The sequence below is a fragment of the Musa acuminata genome, chromosome BXJ1-9 (genome assembly GCF_036884655.1).
Source record: "Musa acuminata AAA Group cultivar baxijiao chromosome BXJ1-9, Cavendish_Baxijiao_AAA, whole genome shotgun sequence".
Lineage (NCBI taxonomy): Eukaryota > Viridiplantae > Streptophyta > Magnoliopsida > Zingiberales > Musaceae > Musa > Musa acuminata.
In genome coordinates this window covers 48,987,696-49,014,513 of record NC_088335.1, presented here as the reverse complement: position 1 = coordinate 49,014,513, position 26,818 = coordinate 48,987,696, and the positions used below count along the sequence as shown (strand labels likewise).

General features: G+C 42.6%; 6 protein-coding genes across 6 annotated transcripts; 3 read left to right on the top strand and 3 right to left on the bottom strand.

The window, feature by feature from the left end:
• Positions 1 to 126: 126 nt before the first annotated feature.
• Positions 127 to 2,402, bottom strand: LOC135594024 (polyubiquitin 11-like). Its single transcript, XM_065084433.1, has 3 exons — positions 2,263 to 2,402; positions 1,340 to 2,162; positions 127 to 1,069 (listed from the first exon to the last, which is right to left on the bottom strand). The coding sequence occupies exons 2-3, from the start codon at positions 1,406 to 1,408 to the stop codon at positions 380 to 382; spliced, it is 759 nt and encodes a 252-aa protein (XP_064940505.1). The 5' UTR covers positions 1,409 to 2,162; positions 2,263 to 2,402; the 3' UTR covers positions 127 to 379.
• LOC103999540 (thioredoxin-like protein CXXS1) lies at positions 2,202 to 3,571 on the bottom strand. The gene is made up of 3 exons (XM_009421320.3): positions 3,406 to 3,571; positions 2,901 to 3,023; positions 2,202 to 2,654 (listed from the first exon to the last, which is right to left on the bottom strand). Exons 1-3 carry the CDS (start codon positions 3,529 to 3,531, stop codon positions 2,496 to 2,498), a joined length of 408 nt encoding a protein of 135 aa, XP_009419595.2. The 5' UTR covers positions 3,532 to 3,571; the 3' UTR covers positions 2,202 to 2,495.
• Positions 3,572 to 4,767: 1,196 nt separating this feature from the next.
• Positions 4,768 to 10,226, bottom strand: LOC135594019 (kinesin-like protein KIN-14H). Its single transcript, XM_065084424.1, has 16 exons — positions 9,854 to 10,226; positions 9,612 to 9,756; positions 9,369 to 9,478; positions 9,170 to 9,289; positions 8,885 to 9,088; positions 8,009 to 8,218; positions 7,846 to 7,920; positions 7,522 to 7,668; positions 7,315 to 7,456; positions 7,099 to 7,208; positions 6,823 to 6,984; positions 6,520 to 6,713; positions 5,693 to 5,774; positions 5,505 to 5,609; positions 5,323 to 5,427; positions 4,768 to 5,199 (listed from the first exon to the last, which is right to left on the bottom strand). Exons 1-16 carry the CDS (start codon positions 10,073 to 10,075, stop codon positions 5,020 to 5,022), a joined length of 2,313 nt encoding a protein of 770 aa, XP_064940496.1. The 5' UTR covers positions 10,076 to 10,226; the 3' UTR covers positions 4,768 to 5,019.
• Positions 10,227 to 12,088: 1,862 nt separating this feature from the next.
• LOC135594166 (pectinesterase inhibitor 7-like) lies at positions 12,089 to 12,622 on the top strand. Its single transcript, XM_065084577.1, has one exon. It carries the CDS (start codon positions 12,089 to 12,091, stop codon positions 12,620 to 12,622), a length of 534 nt encoding a protein of 177 aa, XP_064940649.1.
• A 9,851-nt stretch (positions 12,623 to 22,473) lies between these two features.
• Positions 22,474 to 23,055, top strand: LOC135594018 (uncharacterized). Its single transcript, XM_065084423.1, has one exon. The coding sequence runs from the start codon at positions 22,698 to 22,700 to the stop codon at positions 22,971 to 22,973; it is 276 nt and encodes a 91-aa protein (XP_064940495.1). The 5' UTR covers positions 22,474 to 22,697; the 3' UTR covers positions 22,974 to 23,055.
• Positions 23,056 to 24,299: 1,244 nt separating this feature from the next.
• On the top strand, positions 24,300 to 24,924 carry LOC103999543 (uncharacterized). The gene has a single exon (XM_009421323.3). It carries the CDS (start codon positions 24,530 to 24,532, stop codon positions 24,803 to 24,805), a length of 276 nt encoding a protein of 91 aa, XP_009419598.2. The 5' UTR covers positions 24,300 to 24,529; the 3' UTR covers positions 24,806 to 24,924.
• The last annotated feature ends 1,894 nt before the right edge of the window (positions 24,925 to 26,818 follow it).

Below are 26,818 nucleotides of genomic sequence, written 5' to 3'. Positions count from 1 at the left end.
ATTTGACTTTTCAATAAAATATAAATCTCGCAATTTTCTCAAAAGCGATTTGTTTATATTACGGTGACACACGGTCCTTCGTAAATGAAACCATAGGTAGACGGGGAACAACACGAGAGAGGCCAATTAGATAAAATACACATTGTTCACTTGTGTTGATACAATAATACCACTGAACACAACGATAGCCACAAGTAATTATTGAAATGACAAAGCAAACGCACCGAGAGACATCACAAGGCGACCATAGACACTTGACGAAACAAAGAAGCGAACGACGTCATGCTTATTCCACTTTCTGGACGGACTTGCATGCATGCCAACGACAGATGGAACGACGATGACAACCAAAGCATCGGACACAAACAAGCCAAACGGCTTAGCGACCACCGCGGAGGCGGAGCACCAGGTGAAGGGTGGATTCCTTCTGAATGTTGTAATCTGCCAGGGTGCGCCCGTCCTCCAGCTGCTTCCCAGCGAAGATGAGCCTCTGCTGATCCGGTGGAATCCCCTCCTTGTCCTGGATCTTCGCCTTGACATTGTCGATCGTGTCCGAGCTCTCCACCTCCAAGGTAATGGTCTTCCCGGTGAGGGTCTTAACAAAGATCTGCATGCCTCCCCTAAGCCTCAGCACGAGGTGAAGAGTAGACTCCTTCTGAATGTTGTAATCCGCCAGGGTGCGGCCATCCTCGAGCTGCTTGCCGGCAAAGATGAGCCTCTGCTGGTCCGGGGGAATGCCCTCCTTATCCTGAATCTTGGCCTTGACATTGTCGATGGTGTCCGAGCTCTCCACCTCGAGGGTGATGGTCTTCCCGGTCAAAGTCTTGACGAAGATTTGCATGCCACCACGGAGGCGGAGGACAAGGTGGAGGGTGGACTCCTTCTGGATGTTGTAATCAGCCAAGGTGCGGCCATCCTCGAGCTGCTTGCCGGCAAATATGAGCCTCTGCTGGTCCGGGGGAATGCCCTCCTTATCCTGAATCTTGGCCTTGACATTGTCGATGGTGTCAGAACTCTCCACCTCGAGGGTGATGGTCTTGCCGGTGAGAGTTTTAACGAAGATCTGCATCTGGAACGAAGAGATTAAAAAAGGAGGAGTCAGCATCATATCAAGAGAAACCACCATCATCAATTCAGATCTAAGACGACAAAAGACAACCAGAAGAGAAACCACCATCATCAATTCAGATCACATTTGCTCTAAACAATTCAAACAGAGGAAGAATCAACATACATTAAATGTCAAAAATGGACGATCATATGAGACCTGTTAACAGAACAATAAAAGTAGCCACACAAAACAACCGAGTGCTACAAGATGGGACCAACACATACATACCTTGAGCGGATGAGGAGGACAGGGAACCGGCAATGCTTCCGACGATGGGTGAAAACGGAGCAGCGTCATTTATAGCCTTCTCCTCGCGTGAGATTGCCCAAATACATCCGATTCTTGTGATGATCGATCACCACACACGTGGTCGGACGACATCAAAGACTTCCCGGTGCGTCCCCCCTGTGAGCCGGCAGATGCATGAATCCACCCTACCCGCCTTCTTCGTTCCGTTCACGGATAATCTTAATTATGATTCGGACGGTCACGCATTCGATGATAGATTAGTAGTAATTTTATATTAGATCTTAATCGTCACAAGTTTAGGATAAAGATCGCATTAGAAAAATGCGGTTGTCGAGCATTCCACGGTAAAGAAGAAAAAGAATATGATTCAGAGGATTGATTCGAGATAAACGATGCGAAAGAAAAGAATGTTCTAAGAGGAGGAATAAGATCGATGCAGTCGATTCTTCGATAACGCAGATAAGTTCCGGGCAGTGGGTCCAAATCAATCCATCGATATGTCTGATCTTTAAGATTTAGTCAAACATGAGCGCTGGGATGGCAATCCGCGTCACCTTCCATTGTAACCTCAGCTGTTGGCCGAACAGAGTCCATGGCATTTCCTGTGAAAGAAAGTGACAGATGAGTGTGTAGAAGGTACAGAGCACACCACGTCGACACTTCACCTGCAATAGATCTTATCTGGATCATGGTTTGTCACATTCCACCGCAAACCCACATCAGCCTGCATGTTCCTCTGCTTCCATTGGCACCACCCACATCGAATGGTTTCACGGATGCCAAAATCCAGAGAGTAGGAATTCTGTGTGCACAATCCCAAAGACCAAAAAAACACATACACTAATCACGAAAGAGAACGATCCATCCTGAAATTATCATCTCAACTGCATACAGATCACTACATGTACAGAAACCACCGATTCATGTCCAGGTGCTGAATGAGAGTTGATTGCACTGCTGTCTGTATAAGGTTCGTCATTTGGCACCGACCAACTCTTTAAGCTTTCCCTGGTTTGCAAGTGCAACATAGCGAAACCAGCATCAGATATAGGTAGCCACACATTACTTAAGAACACTACATGCTGTAGTTAGAGCAAGGAACAGGGTGGGTGGGTCTATTTGCAGTGAACTCTAACTAGTCGACCATATTTGGGCGACGAAAAGATTGAACGAAACCATCGATCCTCTTCCTTATCTCCTCCGGATTGGCCCCGACAATCTTGTCTAGCACTGCGCCATCCCTCATCAGTACAAAGGTGGGCATCGCCTTCACCTCCATCTTAGAGGCAACCCCCTGTAAATTTTCAATTGAAGATGCGTATGATAATATTTCAGATTAAAGTAGCACAAACAAAGATGTTCATGACAAGCATATATATATCAGTTTCAAGTAGCACAAGGTTTTGGAGAAGTGCTGCTGCACTCGGAAGAAACAGCCCACAGGAAAATGGTAGGTGAAGATTAGGTAGACCACCGTACTACCATCAACAGCCAACATGATCTTCCTCAGGATCATGGCTACCGAGGTCATAAACCATACCTTGACTTCATCAACATCGACCACGAGAAACAGGATGTCCTGGTAAGTCAAGGCCAGCTCCTCGAAGAATGAGTTCATGGCGAGGGATGGAACACACCATGAGGCACCAAAGTGGACAAAAACCTGCACACAAATGAAAAGATAGATATAATCAAAATTCCACGCATTATTATTAGCTTCATCATTCTGTGACCAGCAATCCTCAGCTGGTAAACTGTCTTCTTCCTTCGTTCTCAGCTTAGAGATCTGTGCCCAATATTTGCAAGTCAATCCTTATGAGTCCATCGAAAACATCCGAAAGCAGATGGGGGAAAGGAACCCAAGGAGAGATTAGAGGTTTCAGGCTTTCTGAAGCCACGGAAGAGAAAACCTAGATGTTTAATTTCTCGGTAGAGCTTCAGAAAGAGAGAGTGATTCAGTAGCAATGAAGAATGTTAACCATGAACTATGAGTAACAGATTGACTCAGAACCAGGTAAATCGACAGACCAGAAGAGCTTGCTTACAGGACATCCTTGGTTGTTGGCTTGGGTGATGAAGAGGTACCATGACTCCTCTGAATCCACCTTCACGACCCTGGACTTGGGATGCTGCTGCTGCTGCTGCTGCTGCTCCTGCGGTTGGCCTTCCATGACCGTAAGCTTATTATTGGTCCACTTCTTCGCAAGGGGTTGGTGGATGTTTATAGAGAGATGGGATGTGGCTGCGGTATGAAGTGGAAGCCAGATGTCCTCTTGTGGATAGCGCCAAACATCTAATCCCAGGAAGAGGGTCCACCGCAAACCAAGGGGCTGTTGTTCTCCGGTATCCATATATCTGGCACTCCGAAGGCTAATCCAAGAAACGATGGGATGTCCAGAATTTTCTGGATCCTGTCATGATGCTCACTATAGTTATTACTTTGTACCATTCTGGTCTGTAGATAAGGCTGGTGCACGGGCTCCTGCCTGCTTGTCGTCTCCACCGTAGAAAAGATGGCTTCGAAATGCCAACTGAGCATCTGAAGAACACCAACAGGCTCTTTAGAAGCCAATGATATTTGCTGAGATAATGTAACAATAAAAGTGAACTTCCAGGAATAAAATCTTTCAAATGCCATCCCAAAAATTGTGAAATTTGACCTCATGCATGGTATTACTCTTGTGGACACGGTAAGCAAACAATGTCACGGACGTGGAGTCTCGGGACTAAGATTGAGTGTCATGTCAGACATGCCACCTCAGATTCGGCACGACGGTCGTCGCTTCCCATGTCGTCCAGAGTCGCACGAGAAAGCATCGTACCATCGTCGCTTCCCATGTCGTCCAGAGCCGCACGAGAAAGCATCGTACCATCGAAGGCCATTTCGAAAAGCTTGGAATAGTGTCGCGCGATGCTATCCCGCACAGATCGATCGGCAATCGCCCAAAGATACGAGCCAACTACTCGAGGAATCAATCGCAGCAGTCAAATCACGTACGATCAATCCTCGGACGCAAGCATAAAAGCCCCCTCTACCTGATGCGACAATGAGGGGCGATCATTCTAAAAAAACACTCAACTCGATACTGACTTAACATTCGGAGGGACCAAGTCGAAAAATTCCTTCTCTCCCGACCTAGGCCTATGTGTAGGAGCTTAGCGACGACGAAACAAACAACATGCCGACTGAAGAATTGCATACAGAGTCAACCCCGAACTCGATCAAGCTCAACGAAAGCCTAGTCACAGGGATGATCCAGAACATCGACAATCGAACAAAGTCGTGCAAACACCTCGGCCACAACTAGACAAGTTCATTAACAATGCAGAACTTCAATCATTTCGATTTCATAGCAATATATCTCTCGGGTTTTTATGAACTGAAAGATCCCAAATCACCATAGTGGTAGTAGGCTCAAACCAAATCAGTCATCCAAGATAAGAGACCATATAATTGTGTAGCTATTTTTACAGATAACACCACTCAGTAATCCCAGTTAACAGACTCAACTCGGGCAATATAGATGTTGTTCCTTGGTATACAAATCACGCAGGAAGTCGATGTTAAAGAGTCCACTGGCCATTAAATATGCTACAATGGCAGCAGCAACAACAAATTAGTGCATAGAGGAATTATAAACATCACCAACAAATCCTCCTTATCCATAGCTCAATCGTGAGTCCGAACATCGTATCTGAATTTGGCGTCGAGGAATTCCAATCTCACATGAGTTGACCCGAGCAGCAAAGCGAAGCGAACAAAGAGACTCACCAACCGAAGATGCTCCTGGCGAGATATTGACGAACATTAATGTCTTGGAGTCGCCACCAAGACAAGGCTATCATGAAAAAGGCTAATGATCAGCTATCTTTATTATCCGCGTATCCACACAAACAAACAGAAGCAGTTTGTTTACATCACAAAGCAAAAATATATGTGGAAATGGGTAGCAAGAACCTACCTGCAAAAGGTATGTTAGCTTGGAATTCCTAAAAGGAACATGATCATCTTTCTTCCCTATTGCAAATATTACATCGCTTAGGGCCGACAAGCTTTTGTTGATTGCCTGCATTAATAATATAGCAAACGGTGAGTTGAGATACAAACCGCAGGACAGTTCAATGGCGTGAAGGCAATTTTTACCTGGGTTTCCTTTAGGCGATCCCCGGTAGAGCCACTTTTAGCAAGACGCTCACTTCCAGCAAGATCAATCAAGTTGAGTACCCCTTGAACCTGTTGTTCTGTGCCCTGAAAATAAATGAATGTAACTTAGTACCAGTGTTAAACATCACACAAACCAGCTTGAAAGCATGCCCTAGCAAGTCACATACCTCATTAACCCCAAAAATCCTTAAAGTGAAGACACAATGACTTCTTGAAGATTGTTCATTCATTTGTGTCCTACCCACAGACCTGGTCATAAAATTCAAAAATTCTTCTCACGCTTTTACTTATTATTCGCTCAACCAAGTGTCGTACAGAACACATCAACAAAGACACCACAAAAAATAAAATAAAAAATTCTAATAAATATTTTAGCACAAAACACTAATGCATTTTGATATTAGGATTCAGTATATAAATGATATAAAAGCACAAAGTTCTAAAGAAACAGTGGGTGAATATGTGTAGCTCAGCCATTTTGAGTGTCCAACATTCACATAGATGAATGGAAACATGTAGTTGTTACATTTTAACTTCTTTTGAAGTAAACCATTTGGTATATGCCTCCTCCTCCTTTTTGTTTTAATTTCTTTTTTTAAACGGACAAATTTTCTAGAAAAATTATTAGAACTTCTTGATAAGAAATCCACGAGGAACAGCAGCATTGAGTAATGTAGCAAGTACCTATAAGCTTATAGTAAACATAAGATGAGGAACATCTTTTACTTAGTTTCAGTTATATACTGCTAAGTCTGATCGTCAAAAAGTATTTTAATTAGGTAGTAACTCAATGATTCAAGGAAATAAATTCAGTTAAAAAAACACTCATCAAATAATTTCATCAGGTTTTAAGATATATTACATCTAAGAAAGAAAACTTACAGTATATGCATCTTTTATATGTGAGCTTTGCACATAACCAATTAAATAAAAATGATTTCATTTTACAAGTCTTCAAAAGAAGTCATTGGACAAGGACATCGACAAGATTTACCTGCTCTGTGCAGCTTGTTGTAGGAGGAATGAAACTTCTTTGATGCTACAAACATCTACAATAGTAAGATCAGATATGATCGTATTACCATTAGAATCGTGTTTGATCGTGTATTGTTTACAAAGACCATCACTAGGGCGACTAGGTGACAACAAATCACGAATTGTTTCATTATATATTTCCAGCATGGATGCCTGAAAAAGAAATGAATCAATCACAATAAAAAAAATAAAGTCATGCAAATTGATGAAGAAAAAGACTAAGCGATAGGTATAGCTGAACATAACAAGAGTATAAGCTTACCTGCATCTTGTATTTCCAACCTTGGCATTGCAGAGATTGACTAGTTTGGAATATTTGCTCTAACGACCGCGGTATAAGACCTTTTTGTTCAGCACATCCAGTATTGCCCATCATAGTGTAAGTTTTACCAGAACCAGTTTGCCCATATGCAAATATACAAACCTACAGTAGACAACAAGAAGCATTCTTAGTCATCAATCAAATTACAAATATATACCAATAATAATTGAAATAAATATCAATGAACAATACAGTTTAACATATTAAATAAAGCACCTTATAGCCATCAAGTGCACTCTGAACTAGCTGTGAGATTTCTACAAATACATCTTCTTGTGAAGCTTCATGATTGAATACTTTGTCAAAAGTGAAAGTATACATCTGAGCTGATCAAATGTCATAAATATTATGTGTTATTCATGATACAAAGAATATAGAACATCAATATGAATGTGGTATCCTATGTTAATAAAATACAAAGGCATATCACACCATTATGTGTCAAGTCAATGCCACGCCCAAGATATTCGATGGATGTCGGATAAGAAACAACTTCTCTATCTGTGTCATTTAAATCAGAATCAGGTAAAAGAGGTCGAACTCTGCAGAATACTCGAATATTCCCTTTAAGTTCCTGCCAAAAGAAAGTTCAGCACTAGAAGTTCATAATGTATTTGTTAAACACAGTAGCATATGTACCAATATGGTGTTATGCAGTTTTTTACGGAGTTTCTCAGCTTCAACTATTTGAAACTCTGCCTCTGTGAGACGATCTTGCAAATCATCGACAGTTCTTTTCAGCTCTTCATACTCTGTCATTGTCTCGATGGTTGTCAAGTCAGCTCTCTAGAAAAGGAGCAAAGATGTCACAGACTAGAAAATAAAAACCCTGATTTTATATTATAACTCATATTTCTACAACCAAATGTAACGTACCTATTTATCTCACATAAATGCAATGGAAAATAATACTACACTGTCACAACGTGATGATACTAATTGAAAAATCTTAATACTACTTACCTTCAGCTTCTCACTGGAAGCAGCAAGCTGATCCTCTAAGAGTTGTATTTTTCCTCTTTGGGATGAGCATGTCTTCTATAAGTAATAAAGAAAAGATAATATCACATTACTGTAAGAGTAACAAAATACATGAGGATGTAACTAACTTCATATGAAAACAAACCTCAAGAGCAATAATCTTTAGAGTTATATAATCCAAATCTTTTGTTGATTTTTTAGTAAGTTCTCTGTAATTTTCAACTTCAAAGGTCAAACTTTGCGCTTGTGTTGATAAATGGTCACGGTCATCTCGTACTTGCTGGAGTTCAATTCTGAGGCAACTAACTTCCTTTCTTAATTCTTCTTTCAGTTTCATGGCCTTTTGCTGAGAAGACTGAAACAGAAGCAAAATAAAAAGAATTACAAGATTTGACTAAATCGACAACTGACATAGGTAGAGTAATCACAAAATGTGTGACCATAAAGACTAAAAAATGTGAAAGTCCTAGAAATAATATTTGCGATAACCCAAAGGGCAACGATAAAGTTCAAATATGTCACAATGTCAAATCCTACAAGATATTCTCTTTGCAAATCCTCTGTTCCTTGCAAATTGCTCAAAAAGACATCAGACCCTTTAATTGATTTAGAATCAAGTAAAACATGTGCTTGTAATGGTTCAGAGGTTACAAATTGACAGAATGTTAAGTGATAAAGAACTCACGCATAAGGGCATAACAATGAGATAAGTTTATAGCTGTACGATTAGGAACTACCATACATAACATAAAATGATCACAAACCAATTAATGAGATTCAGAAACAAAAAGAATTTAGCAAACTAAGGAATATGAACGGAGTAAGTTGTAGACACTGGAAGCGACATTATAGTATACCACTCAGCAGTAAAACAAAGTGAAACCTCCAAGATCCTTAATCTTCAAATGAAACAAAAGTATTGAGATCGACCAAATAAATGTGAGGGAAAGTAGACAAAAAAAAAATTGAAGGTATGAATCAAGAATTCCCTTTGAATAAAAGATGCAAGTATAAAACCAACCCTAGATGCGTCCAATTGACTCTTGAGTGAATTCGCATGGTCTCTTGCAGTAGTCAGACTTTCCATTATAACACTTTTCTCCTTCTGGAACCTCGAGATTGTTTCACCATTTTTGTTAGCCTCATTTTGAAGATTACTGTTGTATTGCTGCAAACTGGTATTGTACTCTTGTAATCTCCTATTTGTTTCTTGCAGCATTTTTAACTGAAAAATTATATGAAAAAAGAGTTTATATGGATCATCATCAAAAGAATCCTCTTAATTTCACTCTAGGGAGCAATGTACCTGGTCACTCAAACGTTTTTTCTCTTGGGTGACTCTTTCAAGGTCTGTGGACAGAGCATCTCGAGAATTCTCAGCTGCAACCCTCGCTTCTCTTTCATTCTCATAAGATTTAACAGCAGCCTGCAAAATTTTGTAAGTCGCAATTAAGGACTACCAAACTCGATTTGCTAATTTACATGAGCATCTTCAGCACTCCCACCAATTTCTCTAATTCTTCGTTTGTGAACTTGTGTTGCAAGGAAGAATTCTGTTCTCGAAGCTCCCTCGATGTCGCATCCAGTTCATCCATCTTTGCCCTCAGTTGGAACTCTAGGGAAAGATGAGATAGGACCGAGCTATCAGGTCTCGAGCATGAAAAATGCACATGGTAAATCATAAATCTGAACCAAAAAAGTGATTTTGAATTCCTTCTGCCAAGTCAAACAGAAGCATTGGTAAATACCAATCTCTCCGTGCCTTTTCTCTTCAGAGCCCAACATATTTCGAAGCTTCGCTTGCTCCTCCATGTAGCCATCTTCCAGCTCCATGTACCATCTGATACAAATTCGAAGTCTTTTAATGTATTCTATCATCAGCTCACTCTTCCCCTACATAATCGATCGACAAAATAATACAAAAAATTATGAAAAATCAGTAAAAGAATAATTAGGATTGTATAGAATAAGAAAACATTTTACTTTCCACCTTATAGTCTGTCCTCTTTCCCTTCATCTTCTCGGCCAAAAGTCTCTCCACGTCCTCCCGGCACCCGAACTCGGTCCCTGCCATGCTCCCGCCATCCGAGCTGACGGCTGCAAAGACAGTCGTCTGGTCGCTAGAGACACCAGAGTTGGAGTCGGCATTGACGGGGAACACCACCGGCCTAAGCGCTCGTGGGTTGGTCGCGGAGCCTACCATCTTTCCCATCACCGCTATCCTGCACCGTTTGTCGAGGGACACCTCATCCGAATTCTCCTTGTGATCGTGGACTAATTCCAAAACACTAGAAAACGGCCAACCCTCGAGCACAGCGTGGGCAGCTCACATTGGAAGAGCTCCGAGGGGCGTTGAGGGGCTTGCTCTGGTTGATCCAAGAGGACATAAACTAATGGGAGGCAAACGCCGAAGAACGTTGGATCAAAGGGTAAAAGTGAGCTAGATCAAGGACGCTTTTATGGTGGGGAGGTGGAGCTATCAGGTGAGGTGGGAGAGGGTGGGTTGGAGTGGAGCGCAAGGAAAGGTGAAGGAGAGATGTGAGCCGTCACTTCAACGGCCGGAAACGGAGAAGGAGAGGCATTCAATACGAATGAATGCATTAAGTTCACGATATGCGGAAGGTTTCCTCCTCACATCAATACAAATATATCTGACGCCCAGCATTAACATGAAAACTACTTCCTACTGCTGCTACCCATTTGAAGTGCCATGGAGCAGTTGGTCCTTCGCTGTTGAGACAAGTAGGAAGCTTCTTCTCTCTCTAAGCTGGGAGGTGTCATGTCTTTGTTCCCAACTGCTCATAGCTGCAGCTGTTGACAGAGCCATCTCAACATCTTCATCTCTCAACAGGAAACTCCCAACTAAAATGTTCTGTCAACAGTAAACTCTGTTGATAGTAATTGCTATGATTATGCAAGTAGTATGATGATGATTCTATTTCAGTTGCTAATCAAATGAAGGAAACTAGCTAATTATGCATCAGAATGAAGAACCTACTGTGCATGATGTTTAATTTCTACCAGCAAAGCATCTGAGGTCAAACCATATTGATGTTCCTACCATGCTAAAGAGATGCAAATAAAAATATATGGTCATGAAATACTCAAATCCTCATTGACTTCCTTGAAAGCATATACAAAACAGCAGTTTACAAAGGACACAAACTTCAATTTTATATGTTCTTATTAGCAGTAGGAGGATAAGAACTAAATCAAAAAGAAAGAATGTCTAAAATACATGCAGTACTTACACATAAATTCAGTATAAATATATATATCATGCTCACCGTTAATACCAACATAGAAACACATCACCTACTAGTCTGCCTTTGTACATTCTGTCAAACTCCTCTGCATCCCTCTCGCTGGACTCAGTTCAATCAAGTGGAAGCAAATAAACAAACAGTATAAGCCACTGTCTTCTCTAATCCTCTTAAATCAATTTAGCCTTATATGTTGGACACGCTTCCCTTCCTACTTAATTCTGCATCAAATCGAGAGAGAGAGAGAGAGTGTGTGTGTGTGTTACGATTTAGTTCCACTTTGGATCTTCTTTGCGTGCACTCGAGAGTTGCTGAAGATATGGGTAGTACAAGCGAGGCTTCTTTGGTGGTGGCAGAGAGCATGCATGAACGCGGTGGAAGCGCTCGAGGATGAACTACGTCCTCAGGTGTCTGCAGCAGCGTGGGAAGAACCACCGCCGAGGGGTCATCGTCTCAGGCCAAGCAGTCAGAGGAGACACTACGAACAGTCATGTAGTAAATTTAGCTGCTGGGGTCCCAATTAGAGCATCTTTTTCTCATCATCTGATGCCTCCTTTGCAAAATCATTCTCATTTCTTCTGAATTCTTGGAGGATGTTGATGCTGCCTTTTCATGGCATTCATGGATGAGCATCTCCGAGATGTTTTCTCTCCTTAACTCCACCAAAATGTGTGCCATTTCTCATCTCGTCTCTATATGGTTGATGGAACCGATAACTAAGATCAGCAAAGCCAACATTTATCGGGTCCTCCGCTCTACAGGATGATGGCCGCTCTGTGGTTTAAGCCACCGTGTTTCTCGGACATTTGCTCGAACAGATTTGCAACGTCAACAGCTACCCTTTGAGCGAGTCCTTGTGGTCTCCCCACCTTTTGCTCCCTCCCCTGCGACGCGGGCCTCCCTTATATAAAACACAGCTTCTGCCCCTCTTCACAAGGAGAAACAGGTGGTAGCTAAAAGACATGGCGGCCATCGGATCCTTTCTCCTCCCTCTCTGTCTCGTCCTCGCCATCGCATCCTTCACCGGAAGCACCACCGCGTCGGTAATCCAGGAGGCATGCGGCCGCACGTCGTTCCCCGATCTGTGCGTCGAGTCCCTGTCCCAGAAGCCGGAGAGCCAAAGCACCGATGAGCATGGCCTGGCCGAGCTCGCCATCAGGGTGGCGGCGGAGTCGGCCACGGCAGCTTCCACTTACGTCTCCAAGGGTCTGGAGGGGGCCGTCAACGATTCGTCGTGGCACCAGTGCCTCGACGACTGCTCCGAGTCCTACGTGGACGCGGTGGAGCAGCTGGACGACTCCACGGGAGCGATGGAAGATAAAGGATACGCCAACGTCAACAAGTGGGTGAGCGCGGCTATCGCCGACGCACAGACGTGCTCGGAAGCGTGTGGGGACGTGGCTTTGCCGGATAAGGCTACCCTCACCGAGATGAATACGGAGTTTACGAATCTGTGCAATGTTGTATTGGGGCTTATCGAACCTCTGTCCAAGTGATCATCACACGATCACTCTAATACTCGTCTTATCCTCATAAAATAATTCCATTTTATTGATTTGTTATCATGCTTTACATAAATTACTTTTGCTTCGCTTAAATAACTTTGAAGACGTTTCACTTGGTTCTTCCTAGTGCATTATATATATATATATATATATATATATATATATATATATATATTGAATTAAATTATTATAAATAACTTAAGTATATACAATTTATATTGAGTATGGAAGACCTTGATTAGACTAGTCGAAAGGATCACAAACATAACAAAATCTTATTGAGAGTCTTTTAAGAGTTTCTTCTCTTTTATCTATAAAAATATTTCAATTCTAGTTATATTCAGGGGGTTTGTTCAACCCTCGGGCAATGCAACTTGGGTTGTTTGCTTTTTCTTCGTCGTAGTGACCTTGGGGTTAGGGCGAATTGTAGTTGCTCTTATCTTGACCTTTTGCATATCTCCTCACATTTACTTGAGATTATTCCCTTAATGGCAATATATTGATCGATCCTTTGGAGTACCTCGAGTATCGTTGCTGGTGGTCTTTCTATTAATGACCAGAAAAGACGAGAAGACTTGAGTCCCATCAAGAAGACTTATATTACGAGTGACGATGAGCATCTTCAATGCTTCGGATTTCACAAGTGAATCGAGTAATAAAGTCTGAGGGCATTTCCTCCTCCCCTTGCCTAAATCTGAGAAACATTATCACAAATGGCCTCGAGTGCATATTCTTGAGGAAGTGAAGTTAGAACTCCCTTGTGAGCTAAACAAAAGAACTGATAGATAGCGACTTCATATGGGGTATCATTCTTGTGTCCGGCCTCTTAACAAGGTCAAGAAAGTATGTCACATTATGATATATGAAGTGTCATATAATGATATTTGGGTACGAAAAGCAACGATGTGCTCCACCAGGTCGATACTATCGTCAAAGTCCTCCAATGATGGGAGGCAAAAGTTGGGCGAGATCGACTCCTCTTGAATGTCCTCGATGAATGGTGATTAACTTAAGGTGGGGTTTGTCGGTCCTTCTCCTATGGATTATTGGAATTTTCATCATATCTCCTCCAAATGTCGATCTATTTATCATAGCTGGATCCTCAGATAATCATCCATCAAATCTATTAACTAGGTCTCGAATTTAAGTGAAGTAAAATAGTGGTGCGATAGTCCATTGAACTCCACAGTTGAGGAGTGGGGTGCTTCGTCAGTTGACGATTCGACGGGCCTTTGGCGCTCTTGAGATGTTGGCATTGCATTGGGTGGGGGGACTCGACGGGCGCCAGTGCCGGTGGTAGTTGAGTTGAGATCATGGTGTCAGTATTTGGGCTAGCCAAGGCAAGAGTGAAGCGACAACTTGCATCTTGCCCATTAGCGTCTACATCTGCTAAGTGAGGTTCAAGACATCTCAGCAAGGATGACCAAGTGACTCGGGGTTGCCCTCGGGATAAAAGACTCGGGTCATTGAATATATGCTAGTATCGCATTAGCGTTTGCACCAAAGTGAATGCATCCACTTATAGAAAGGATAATTGCTGCCCCCCTTGAGTAAAAATATTGTGGGTCGAGGGCAATGCCTCCTCACTCAAGCACGCATTAGGAACATTGATAGGTGGACGTTCCTATAACATCATACCACCCTTCTAATGCCAAAATGATAAGAAAAAATATTATTGACATCTTGATCAGTCTGACATAGGCTAGACTCATATGCACAAAGTTGTCAAAGATGCCTCAAAGGTGAAAACGTCGAGCTCTCGAGGTGTCACCTGCATAATGATCGAGGTAGAGAAAGGATTCCCGACCTAGTCCATCTAACACTTAAGTTAGTAACCTCAAGTCTTCGAGTACAAACGCGAGTGGTAAAAAAAGATCAGACCCTAAGGATGTGTTTTTATACCTAATCATATGGGGCAGAGTATTTCATGAAATATTTTATAGAGACAAAATATTTCATAAAATATTCTTTAAATTTTTGTTTATGCGGGTCGAAACATTTATGTGTCTAAACTTAGGACATGAGATGCATTTAAAGATTTGATAAAAAGGTCAGAGTTTGTGTACCATTTGTTTAATATTATTTTAAGAAATACAAGCATTTTCAATCCAATTTGATCATAATAAAATGATATTTACCTTTAGAGTTATCAAGTGAGTAGAGAACTTATTATCGTAAATACTTTTACCCTTAATGAACACAGATTGTTCAACAGAAATGAGATTATAAAGGTGAGCCTTGATACAGTTTATAAGGATATTAGCCAAGATCCTATAATTATTATTATAAAGTGATATGGGTCGAAAATGATTTATCAATTTGGGCCAAAACTCTTTTCCTATATAAGAATTTAAGATATTTCAAAATTTTATTATTAGAGAAAGACACAATTAAGGTTCTTCCATCATTAACATTGATACGAGAAAAGGGAATGAACATCAATCATAAGTCCTTTTAAAAATTATAGAATTAATTCAAGATATGATGTTGACCCATAATAATCAACTTATGGTAGTATGATAAAATTATTCAGTCCATAGATCCTTCCTTATATATATTAAAAAAATTATGGATTATTTCTTTCGACTTCATTATTAAAGCTTTTAATTCCTTTTTTTCTTTAAATAAAAAAAAACTTCACACAAGCCTCGAATCAAATCAAATCAAATGGTTTGTCAAATGAGCACCCAAGAAATCATTTGTGATGGCGAACCAAAACAAAGAATTATGATAGGTCGAGGGAACAAGGAAGCATATTAACCGGCAAATACACTGCTAGTTCGGCCCCCAGAGGATCAACTGCATCGCCATCTCCGCCCTCTCCTTCTCCCTCACAACCACCGTGCCCTTCCTCTTCCTCTCCCCGCCAAACGAGGCGGCTCCCGCATTACCCGGCGCGCCGTCGGGGGACCGCTGTGCCTCTCTCGCCTCGTCCTGCAGCTTCCCGGCGCTCTTCTTCTGCACCGACCGGAAGGTGGCCTCCCACCTGCAGTCCCGCGCCTTGCACATGCTTCTTCCTTTTTGTTGATGACCGCCCCGCTGTTGCGGCAGACTCGAGCTTAAATGCTCGGCAAGAGCTGCCACAACGTGCTTTGTGGTGGGGGTAGCACAACGTGCTTATTCTACTGTATCAGCCGCTATTTGAATTAATCCACCGGCAGCAACCCACTTGCTCCTTTTATTACTCCCTGTTTACGAACAAAAGTTATGCTTTGCCATATGTACTTTTGAAGGCAACTCGTTCTGGCGTCGCCCATGGCTTACGCACCTTCCTGTGGACATCCGAGTCCACAATCAGAGAGAGCGAGAGAGAGAGAGAAGAGTTTCGCCTCGTTCAAGGTCTGTTTGTGTACGTTTATTATGCAAGTCAACGATAGGAGACGCAATGACTCATCGTCACATGGATGTGAGGTTGCATTACCTGTTTCTCCACCGATCTGAGGTGTGCATGGACGCTTGCTAGGATTTAAAATGACCGAATTGAGCTATCGTAAAGGTAGGCTCTGTCATCAGATCCGAATCTTCGTGTTAATAAGAAAATATACGATTATTGTCAAGCATACTTTGATCTCATGAATATTTTCTCAACACGGTTAGCCGAACCATTGCGTCGGTTGGCTTCAGCTGGTCGTGTGGTGGGTCGGCCGAGGGTCGCTTGTCATTCCGTCGAACATTGACAGGTGAGCTTGACTTTGAGGACGCCGCGTGACCGAGGCAATCGAGTTCGTGCCGAGCACGCTGTCTGCGGTGGTTTACCGCCTTCACTCGCATATTGGTTTCAGTCCACCGTGATCCAAACCCACCATTTTTGCTGCTGGTTTCGGTCCATGGCTACTTCAGGTGCCCGCACAAGTTTCATGGTTTTGCACTACCTAGCAAGCCGAGCAAAACCTTTTTCTCGTGTTCCATCGCTGGGAATCAAAACCCAGCTGCAACTCATCCACAGTTTTGTATCCCTGTCGGTAAAAGCCAGCTGCCAGCTGCGCTTTATATGGACTCGCGGCTCTTCTCCCTCCTTGTCGTCGATCACCCACCCAAAGCTCCAAGATCACACAAAAGCCCTTTTCACTGCCATCTCCTCGGAGATCCAGAGCAGCTCAGCAGTAACAAGCAAGCATGGCTTCGGCGAGCAAGACTTCGTTGATGGTCGCAGCGTGCGTGGCGGCGGTGGAGGCGCTCAAGGACCAGGCAGGGTTGTGCCGGTGGAACTACGCGCTGAGGTCCCTCCACCACCGTGCCAAGCACAGCATTGCGCCGTTGTCTCAGACCAACAGGATGTCTTCCTCCATCGATAGGTGGAGGAAAGGAGGGGAGGGAGCGGTGGAGAGAGCCAAGCGCACCGAGGAGTCCATGGCCAAGATCATGTACCTGGACTGCTGGGGACCCAAATAAGACGCAATTACTTGTTGTTGAGGTTTCTATCATCTCTATTACGATGAACAGATTTTGCAGTGAATTGGTGAATTTTTTATGGAGTTTGTGCATGTTCATGAAATGGAATTATGATATATTTTTTTATTTATTATTTTTATCTCTCATTTAATTCTATCAACCATTGTTTATTCATATATATATTTATATATATACATATATATATTAATACCACCGTATAAACGTATATTTTACTCGTATACAAACGCATATTATACATACAGGACAGAAGAACCTTACCCAGGTACGTGCGTTGGCACACGCCGCCAATCTACTTCGCTGGGTCGCGTTCAGTCAAGTGGAAGCCAATAAACAAACGGCATTAGCCCCTGGTATCGGGGAAATGGCAACGGAAAGCACAAAACCAGCAGCAGCGCACTCCTCTTCTCTCTGTCCCCCAATGATCTTATCCTCTTCAACCATTGTGGCCTTATATATTGCACGCGATTCCCTTCCCACTGCTGCATCAAATCGAGAGTGGGGAACTAGGAGCTACTTCCTCTTTGCACTCACACTCGGGAGGTATTGAAGAGATGGGTTGTGCAAGCACGGCTTGTTTGGTGGTGGCAGCGAGCATGAGCGCGGTGGCGGCGCTCAAGGATCAGGCGGGGCTGTGCCGGTGGAACTACGTCCTCAAACCCCTGCAGCAGCGGACGAAGAGCAGCATGGGGTCGTTGTCTCAGGCCAAGAGGACATCTTCCTCCGTCGACAGGAGGAGGAGAGGGTGGCAGGCGGCGGCGGCGGAGCGGGGAAAGCAGTCGGAGGAGGCGCTGAGAACAGTCATGTACTTGAGCTGTTGGGGTCCCAATTAGAGGATCCTTTTGCTTCAGCTTACTTCTCCTCTGTAAATTATCCGGCTTCGATGATGTATATTCATCAACCATTTCTTCTGAATTCTTGGAGCGTGCATGATGGATGATGCGTTTTCATGGCTTGGATCAAGCAGGGTTGCCTGTCGAAAGTATGAGAATTGTGAAGAGTTGGTGACACTTATTTAATTAAGTTTATGCGTTTCAATATATTGGTTTATATTGACGAAGGAACAAGATTTTGAAAGGGAAAGATGTAACAAAGATAATATGACATGATACTTTGAGTTTCAGAATTATAACATTAAAACATTAAAGATATAAAGTTTGGATCTTGGTGTTAATTTATATAAAGTATAAGGATGTAATCATGAATAACATAAACAATCAAATATTTTGAGTTTTTAAAAATTTATAATTTTATAAAATAATTTTTTAAATAACTAATATTGTAGGATTAAATGTGAGTATACGTTTAATGAGGTAGACTATAGTTTGAAAGATTATTGATCAAAAGATTAGCTGCATAGATGCTTAGTGTATGAGGGTGAGACATGTTTCAGTTATGTGTCAATGCTTTCATTGAGCAAAGCCAACTAGTTGAGAGGTAAGTCATCATAGCTTAGTATTCACCTCTTTCATTAAAGTAAATTATTTTAATGATAGCTTGAAAGAAATTCTCGATCACTTTTTTTAAAATGAGTAAAAACTATGATAACTTCATATGTTTGAGGGAATATAGTAATATATATTTAGTAAAGTAATTTATAAAAATAATATAAAATCTAAAATTATTAAAGGAATTGGTTAGGATAAGGTCTTAGACATTAGTATAAATAATTTCAAGTTGTTTGGAGCATAATATAGAAGACATTCCAAAAGATAGTATGTGATTTTTATTACTAAGGCAAGCATATTACAATTCTACTTGATTTAGAAATAGAAAGAGAGTAATAAGAAATTAGTTATCATTGAATAATATATGATGGATGACGAAAGCGATGATGTCACATATTGATTGGAGTAGTAATTGAAACAAAAATGATTGGTTGGGTGATTTATGAAGTTAACGATCACTCACAGTTGTTATTTTATTCTAGTCTCGAACCAAGGATGCCCTTGTGCTCATATCCTTTACAAGAAATAAGTAAAAAAAAACTTAATAAATATATTATTTTATTTATAAAATTAAAAAAATAAGATTCCTTTTAATATGATGTATACATAAAACATCATTGAGTATAAAAGTGTTTGTGTAGATTAAGTATCGTGAGATCAATGTGAGTAATAGAGATTTTATTACTATCACCAATGATAATATAGTTAATAATTCAATTACTTGGATGAGCAATCAAAGTAGTCATGATGTTTCTTAAGGCCAATTAGGTGTAGTAGTGGACTTGGGTCCAGATCGACAAATTTTTATTGTGTGCCCAATTTTCTCATAGAGCTAGTAGATGATTTTTTGTTGATTATTATTGTTGGAATGCCAGAATTATTGATAATTGCAGTTGAAGTTATTTTTTAAGTTGTTTGGATTGAAGTTGCCACTATAGTTATTGCTTTAATGGTATAATGGAGGATGATGACTTTGTGTATTACTCATATGTCCGGGAGGTATCTTGTTTGGTCCTTTATTGAAGTTCTTGTTGCTTTGATTGCTTTTTCTTCTAGATTTTTAATTGAATTGAGTTGTGATAGTTGGTCTCATCTCTGTTCTTGTTTCAAATATATTTTATGATCAATCAACTTGTTATATAATTTTTCAAATATATTTTCTGACTAATCAACTTGAGATCATGTCCTCAACGGATACATAGTGATTGGCCCTTTGCAGCATTTCGAACATGGTTGTGAGCATTTTTTCCACTAGTGACTAGAAGAAGCATGTACGCCTCGGACCCATCATGAAAGTCTAGGTTACCAACGAGGGATGGGCATATGGGATCCCTCGAATCTCATCGATAAATTGATCGATAAAGTAGGAGAGAAGCTCATCTTCCCTCCATCTCAACCCGAGCAACATGGCTACAGATGGCTTTGGGGGTACATTAGCGAGAAAATGGTGCTCGAATTCTTTTGCAAGCTATAGGAAGGAGGTGATCGAGAGGGGTTTCAAGCGACTATACTACTCTCGAGCTAGCCCACTTAGGGTCGTGAGAAATGCCCAGCACATTAAGGTGTCTGATGTGTCGAATAACGACATCTAAGCCCTAAAAGCTATAGTATGCTCCATTGGGTCAGAGCTACTATTGAAGGCCTCTAGCAATGAGGGGCAGAAGTTAGCCAAAATGGGCTCCTCTTGAATGCTTTGAGCGAATGGGGAGGCATTTGAGGTGTCGTATTCGTCCTTTAAATGCAGAAATTCTTTTTGTACATCGTTTAGATGCTGGTTCAAGGCCCGAAGTTATACTTTGAGTGAATTCTCTATCGAGTTAATGAACTGTGACCCCGATCTGGGCATGGACACCTTGCGATATGATGGGGCACTGAGCTCTATTATCGGGGGTATTCACGCTTCGAGAGCCACCTCAGCTTGGTGAGGGCATTTCGGGGGCACTTGTTGGGAGCTGGCTAGGGATACTCCTTGAGGCAAGTGGGCGAGTAGGGATTGGATTGCTGGCCGTAGTGTTGAGATTGCCTACTGCGTTAGTTGGGGTAGGAGAGGGGCAATCACCTACATCACACCAACAAGTACCTGCACTTGATGGGTGAGTCTTAGGAAGGCATCAAATGGGTTGAGTAGGTGTCCCGCACTCAGTCCCAAAATGTCAATGACATCCTGGTGTTTGTGCCAAGGTGAAGGTGTCCACCTGAGGGAAGGAGATAAGTTGTCCTTCCCATCTGAAGGCATCAAGTACCAGTGGCAGCGCTTCTTTACTAGAGCATTCTAACACGAACGATCGTCGCACACCCACACAACTTCATTCAACGAACCGTTCGTCACTTTTGCATATATGTATAAATGCTTGGCAGCATATTTTGCCTTGGTTTTATGTGTTTTTTCTTGTAAAAATATATATTCGAATAGGTTCAGTGCTATAGTGCAACCACTCGTTGTGTCAGGCAAAACTGTCCCAAAATGACTTTATTTTCATGTGCCATGGTTGTTTTCTATAGCCCGTTACTACACCTAAAATATTAGCCATCTCAGCACCCTAGAATCTCCCGAGTGGCACCAAGGAAAATGGAGCTTCGGGGTAGTGTCAGGCATTGAAAAATCTTCATAAGTTTGTATGTTAACTTGATGGGGACTTGCCTTCGCACCCAACACCCAGTGAGCAGTTGTTTATAAACTTGTAACTATTCCTTTAACCTTTTAAAGTCCTTGTTTTTCTTGTTCCTCTCTTTTCTCTCATGCACATAAGGTGCTCATTGAATCGCTTATAAAGCTTCCCTTTTTATGAGACGTGGGGACCTGTTCGTCACTTGTTTTTGAACTAATTAACTTTCTTTTTTACAGGTCTTTCAAGGCTTGAGTGAGGTTACAAATTGATTGACCTTTTGTGGACGCATATTGCATGGGCACGTTACGACTTAGGCAATCTCAGCTAAGTTCGAGAAATTAGCGTAAGGGTGTTTTACGACTTAGGAAACTCAAGCTAAGTCTGTGACTTTGCCACAATGGTGCCTCATGGCTTAGGCAATTTCAGTTAAGTCCATGATAGTTCATCAGGAGAAGTTGTGGACGAACATTCTTGCGACATTCGGGCCCTCCTTCCAGTGCTAAAATGTTGTTACCTTAGTACTATTGACCGGAGAGTTAACACAACCTAGTTCGATCCCGAAGGTGTAGACCCATCCTTGGGGTCCGTGCCTACACGGATGAGGCGACTCAAGCGAGTAGCCGAGGTGGCAAGTGGACTTCTAAAGCATTGCTGGCTTATGGTAGTTGACTCACGATCGTTCCAAGGTGCAACTTGTCTATTGGGAGAAGTTTTAGGTCATCCCGAGGGGTGCCTTGGCCTTGTCTAAAGGTGCTTAGTATCACTCCGAGGTACTCCTTAGATATGCATGAGCCCTGCACAAGCGATCGACATTGGGGGATGTCCCGACCGGATCCCTCCGATACCGAAGTTAGTAGAGTATGTAAAGGGGGTTTAGTAGATCTTAGAAGAGCTGAGATAGAGTCTGCCTACCCCCGTTTGACTTGGGGGCTTAGGTTTTATACCTGAGTGATTGATGGTGTAAAATCAATGTTGGGTTAGGGTGTCCTTTACCCTGCTAAGGGATCATCGATTGTGGTAGTTGACGAGTGCATCCTCTAAATGACGTCAGGGTAGGACACCTGTGATTATATATTTTGTTAGGACTTTTGGCTTGTTCGAGATAGGCGGAGGATGGCTTCTTGTGTCGTGATATCATTTGGCTTCAATGCATGCATGTAGACCTTCTCTTAGCTATTGTTGAGGTGACTTCTTTAATCAAGATGATGGGATGAGTTTTGACCGGATTATTATTTATCCTATCAAAACCAATATTTTCCTCATATGCAAACGCATATTATGCATACAGGTCAGAAGAACCTCACCCAGGTACGTGCGTTCGCACACGCCGCCAATCTACTTCGCTGGGTCCAGTTCAGCAAGTGGAGGCCAATAAGCAAATGGCATAGAGCCCCTGGTTTGGGGGAAAAGGGATCGGAAAGCACAAACCCAGCAGCGGCACTCTTCTCTTCCCTCTGTCCCCCATCTATCTTATCCTCTAATCGTCTTCAACTATTGTGGCCTTATATATTGCACACAATTCCCTTCCCACTGCTGCATCAGATCGAGAGAAGAGAACTACAAGCTACTTCCTCTTTGCACTCGGGAGGCATTGAAGAGATGGGTTGTACAAGCAGGGCTTGTGTGGTGGTGGCAGCGAGCATGAGCGCGGTGGAGGCGCTCAAGGATCAGGCGGGGCTGTGCCGGTGGAACTACGTCCTCAGATCCCTACAGCAGCGGGCGAAGAGCAGCATGGGGTCGTTGTCTCAGGCCAAGAGGACATCTTCCTCCGTCGACAGGAGTAGGAGAGGGTGGCAGGCGGCGGCGGAGAAGGGGAAGCAGTCGGAGGAGGCGCTGAGAACAGTCATGTACTTGAGCTGTTGGGGTCCCAATTAGAGGATCCTTTTGCTTCAGCTTACTTCTCCACTGTAAATTATCCAGCTTTGATGATGTATATTCATCAACCATTTCTTCTGAATTCTTGGAGCGTGCATGATGGATGATGCGTTTTCATGGCGTGGATAAGCATGTTAGAAATGTTTTCCTTGTGTCCATCGATCTGAATTCTTCGCCAAAGTGTTCTCTTTCTCGGTGAGACAGTAAACTTCCTACACTTTCACCACAGTTTTCAACTCACACAAATACTTTCCAGCAATGATGGATGGCTAAGCTCGCGTCATTCCAGATGAGTTACCAACAAAGGAATCTATGTATTGATATAGTTACTTGTTTCGTAATTCGAGCATCATTATTGATATTGATCGAACCCTAATTCTTAACCAGAGCTGAAGGCAAAAACCAAATAAACAGGACAACCCAGCTGACAGAACAATCCATATCTGCGTCGCTGGATTCCCAGTTTCCTCGTGCACCCACTGCAAGTCGAGCCCACCATTTTTCGATCCGTGTGGCTTTGCTTCTGCTTTAGTAGATGGATATTTTTTAAGTGCCTACCGAAAGCCCTCCGTATCTGGGAAACAACAGCAACCCAAAACCAGCAGCAGCATCTCATCCCCAGTTTCCTCCTTCCTCCACCTCTCCCTTCCCTGAAGCCGCCCTCCGTTCCGGGCTTTATATGGACTGTCGTGTGCTCTTTCCCTTTCCCCGTCGAACACTCACTTCTGTTACACAGATTCAAACTCAGAGCAGGAGATTGATACGTATGGTTTCGGCAAGCAAGGCTTCGTTGATAATCGCAGCGAGCATGGCGGCTGTGGAGGCGCTCAAGGATCAAGCAGGGCTGTGCCGATGGAACTACATGGTTGGGTCCCTCCACCAGCGGGCGAAACGCAGCATGGCGACGCTCTCTCAGACCAAGAGGATGTCTTGGTCGTCCGTTGATCAGTGGAGGAAAGGAGGGGAGGGAGCGGTGGAGAGAGCCAAGCGCACCGAGACGTCCTTGTCCAAGCTCATATACTGGGACTGCTGGGGACCCAAATAGGAGTGTTGTAGAGACGACGCCATTCGTCTCGCTTGGGTTTTCTGATCATCTCCATTATTATTATGGACATGCAGATTTTGTAGCTTAATTTTCCGGAGATAAATAAATACGTATATCATCTTGAAATTAATATTTCAGATATAAATTTATTGGATGAAACCATATATATATATACTATACTATACTATACTATACAAATTACAGATCCAAGATACATATGCTGCCAAGTTCCTTGGCGTCACTCTCGCGGTGTCAAATCCAACCATGTGGAAGCTAATAAACAAGCAATATGGCCGCTGGTATCAGGGGAAGGGGGAGTGAGAAGCAAGAAACCAGCAGCAGCGCACCCCGGTTCTCTTTCTCTTCCATACCCTCTCCTCCCATCCTCCTCGATTACCGTAGCCTTATATACTGGACACCCTTCCCTCTCCTTCTTCGGCATCAGATTGAGACACTCACGATCTACTGAGATCTTCTTTGCCACTCATCAGTTCTTTCATAGGCTAAAGATATGGCTTTTGCAAGCAGGGCTTGTTTCGTTGTCGCGGCTAGCATGAGCGCAGTGGAAGCGCTCAAGGACCAAGCGGGGCTATGCCGGTGGAACTACGTCCTCAGATCTCTGCAGCAGCGGACGAAGAACAACACCGTAGGCTCCTTGTCTCAGGCCAAGAGGACATCTTCCTCCATCGACACGAGGAGAGAGTGGCAAGCGGCGGATGCGAAGGCCAAGCAAGCAGAGGAGGCACTGAGGACGGTCGTGTACTTGAGCTGTTGGGGTCCCAATTAGAGAGAGGTCTCTTTGTGTTTGGTTCAAAGATGAACCAAATCCGTCTTCTCTGTTCAGCCTACGTCTCCTATGTAAAAACAATCCGATTTTGCAGTAATATATACTGAATTGTTCGAACATGATGAGGCCTTTTCATGGCGTGGATAAGCTTCTTCAAGATGTTTGTGGCATTTCTCGTCTTAACTCATATATATTTGATGGAACTGATTAAATGGAGAAAAGGATGACATGAAATCCATCGGCAGAAGCTATGCTAAATCAGTCACATCTTCGTAAGATCACTCTCTCCGATCTCAGCTCAGACAAGAACAATAAAAACGGAGAGAGAGAGAGAATTTGTTTTAGATAGATGCTATTATCGATCCAGCAAGAGACTGATGCTGAGTGACCTTTGTTACCGAAACAAAAACAAGACTAAGAACGGAATCCATCCCCAATTGCTCGACTCAAGATGTGTGTGTGCGTGTGAGAGAGAGAGAGAGAGAGAGAACAAACCTCACATCTCGACAGGATCGCCAAGCCAAGCAAGGATGGCTGGTCCACCGTTAGATTCCCAGTTTACTGGTGCAGCCCACAGGTCTCTGATCCGTGTGCCTTTTGTTCTACTTTAGCCACACGTTTTCTCCTACCAAACCATCCGTCTCACTGATTCCAATGCAGTCAGACTCTTATCCGTAAACAAGCAAAAGCCTCCCCTTGTATCTGGGAAACAACTATGAGCCGAAACCAGCGGCAATCTCATCCCCTGTTTTCCCTTCCTCGGGGGCTTTATATGGACGCTCGTGTTTCCCTTCCCCGTCGTCCACTTCTGTTACATTTGCAACTCATCACAGGTTCAAACTACTGAGTAGTAGATTGATACATATGGCTTCGGCAAGCAAGGCTTCGCTGATCGTCGCAGCGAGCGTGGCGGCGGTGGAGGCGCTCAAGGATCAGGCGGGGCTGTGTCGATGGAACTACGCGCTCAGGTCCCTCCACGGGCGTGCCAAGCGCAGCATGGCGCCGTTCTCTCGGGCCAAGAAGATGTCTTCTTCTTCCATTGATCAGTGGAGGAGAGGAGGGGAGGAAGCGGTGGAGAGAGCCAGGCGCACCGAGGATTCGATGTCCAAGATCATCTACCTGGACTCCTGGGGACCCAAATAATCTCGCTCTCTTGGCTGGCTACCTTCATCATCTACATCATATGTGAATGTTGTTGTTTCTGCTGCCTAATCCGGTCTATTGTAGAATTCGAGACTCGTCTCTGATAGAGAATTACTGTGTTCTTGTTCAAACCATTGGAGGTTCCATAGTCCTTTAAGGATCAAGCAAGAAGTGTCTTCTTATCCATTTTTTTCCCCTCCCCAGCAAAGAATGAATCCCTGGATTTATCCACAGAATCTCTGCAAGCATGTCTGTGTGTGCCATCCTATTTCACCGCCGAGAAGTTTGTACGATACTCGCAAGTGCTTCTCACGCGCATTCCGTCGAACACTCGATTCAACCCTGGTAGTTTCAATCGAAAAACAGAAGATAATTTTATATTTTAGTTGCACGACATAAGAAAAAAAAAAATCGATATGAGTTCCGAGGAATGGTGCCAAAAAAAAAGAGGAAAAAAATTATTCGAGGTTTTTTATTAAAAAAAACATATTGCTTCAGGGAGGGTTACATGGTAAGAGCCAAACAAAGTAATTTTGAAAACAAAATTTTGAAATGCAAAAAAAAGTAATTTATAGGTGAAATCATATTTTAGAGTTTGGTTCATATCAAATTCATTTTAGAGTTTTTTTTTCTATAAAATACTTATTTTATAATTTATAGGAATAATCTTGTCTCATGGAGGATTGATTACAAAATTAATCTAACCAGTTTTCTGTAATCAACTTTGGTTCATATCTATTTCGATCAAATCATTTTGGAGAGTTGCATGTGATAAAGTTATTTAGAGAACCAAAGACTCATAAGTCTGTTAGGTCTCTCTTAACCTTGTCTTTAAAGATTTATTTTGAAGCTCATATGTTTTGAAAGGAT

Excerpts from the sequence above, each read along its gene's own strand:
- LOC135594019 (XM_065084424.1), bottom strand. The coding sequence starts at position 10,075 with ATGGGAAAGATGGTAGGCTCCGCGACCAACCCACGAGCGCTTAGGCCG. Across the intron at positions 9,290-9,368 it reads ACGAAGAATTAGAGAAATTG|GCTGCTGTTAAATCTTATGA; the intron begins GTGGGAGTGCTG and ends AAAATTTTGCAG. Across the intron at positions 5,428-5,504 it reads ATCGCCTAAAGGAAACCCAG|GCAATCAACAAAAGCTTGTC; the intron begins GTAAAAATTGCC and ends TTATTAATGCAG.
- LOC135594024 (XM_065084433.1), bottom strand. The coding sequence starts at position 1,408 with ATGACGCTGCTCCGTTTTCACCCATCGTCGGAAGCATTGCCGGTTCCC. Across the intron at positions 1,070-1,339 it reads GTCCTCCTCATCCGCTCAAG|ATGCAGATCTTCGTTAAAAC; the intron begins GTATGTATGTGT and ends TCTTCGTTCCAG.
- LOC135594166 (XM_065084577.1), top strand. The coding sequence starts at position 12,089 with ATGGCGGCCATCGGATCCTTTCTCCTCCCTCTCTGTCTCGTCCTCGCC.
- LOC135594018 (XM_065084423.1), top strand. The coding sequence starts at position 22,698 with ATGGGTTGTACAAGCAGGGCTTGTGTGGTGGTGGCAGCGAGCATGAGC.
- LOC103999540 (XM_009421320.3), bottom strand. The coding sequence starts at position 3,531 with ATGGAAGGCCAACCGCAGGAGCAGCAGCAGCAGCAGCAGCAGCATCCC. Across the intron at positions 3,024-3,405 it reads CCAACAACCAAGGATGTCCT|GTTTTTGTCCACTTTGGTGC; the intron begins GTAAGCAAGCTC and ends ATTTGTGTGCAG. Across the intron at positions 2,655-2,900 it reads TCGATGTTGATGAAGTCAAG|GGGGTTGCCTCTAAGATGGA; the intron begins GTATGGTTTATG and ends GAAAATTTACAG.
- LOC103999543 (XM_009421323.3), top strand. The coding sequence starts at position 24,530 with ATGGCTTTTGCAAGCAGGGCTTGTTTCGTTGTCGCGGCTAGCATGAGC.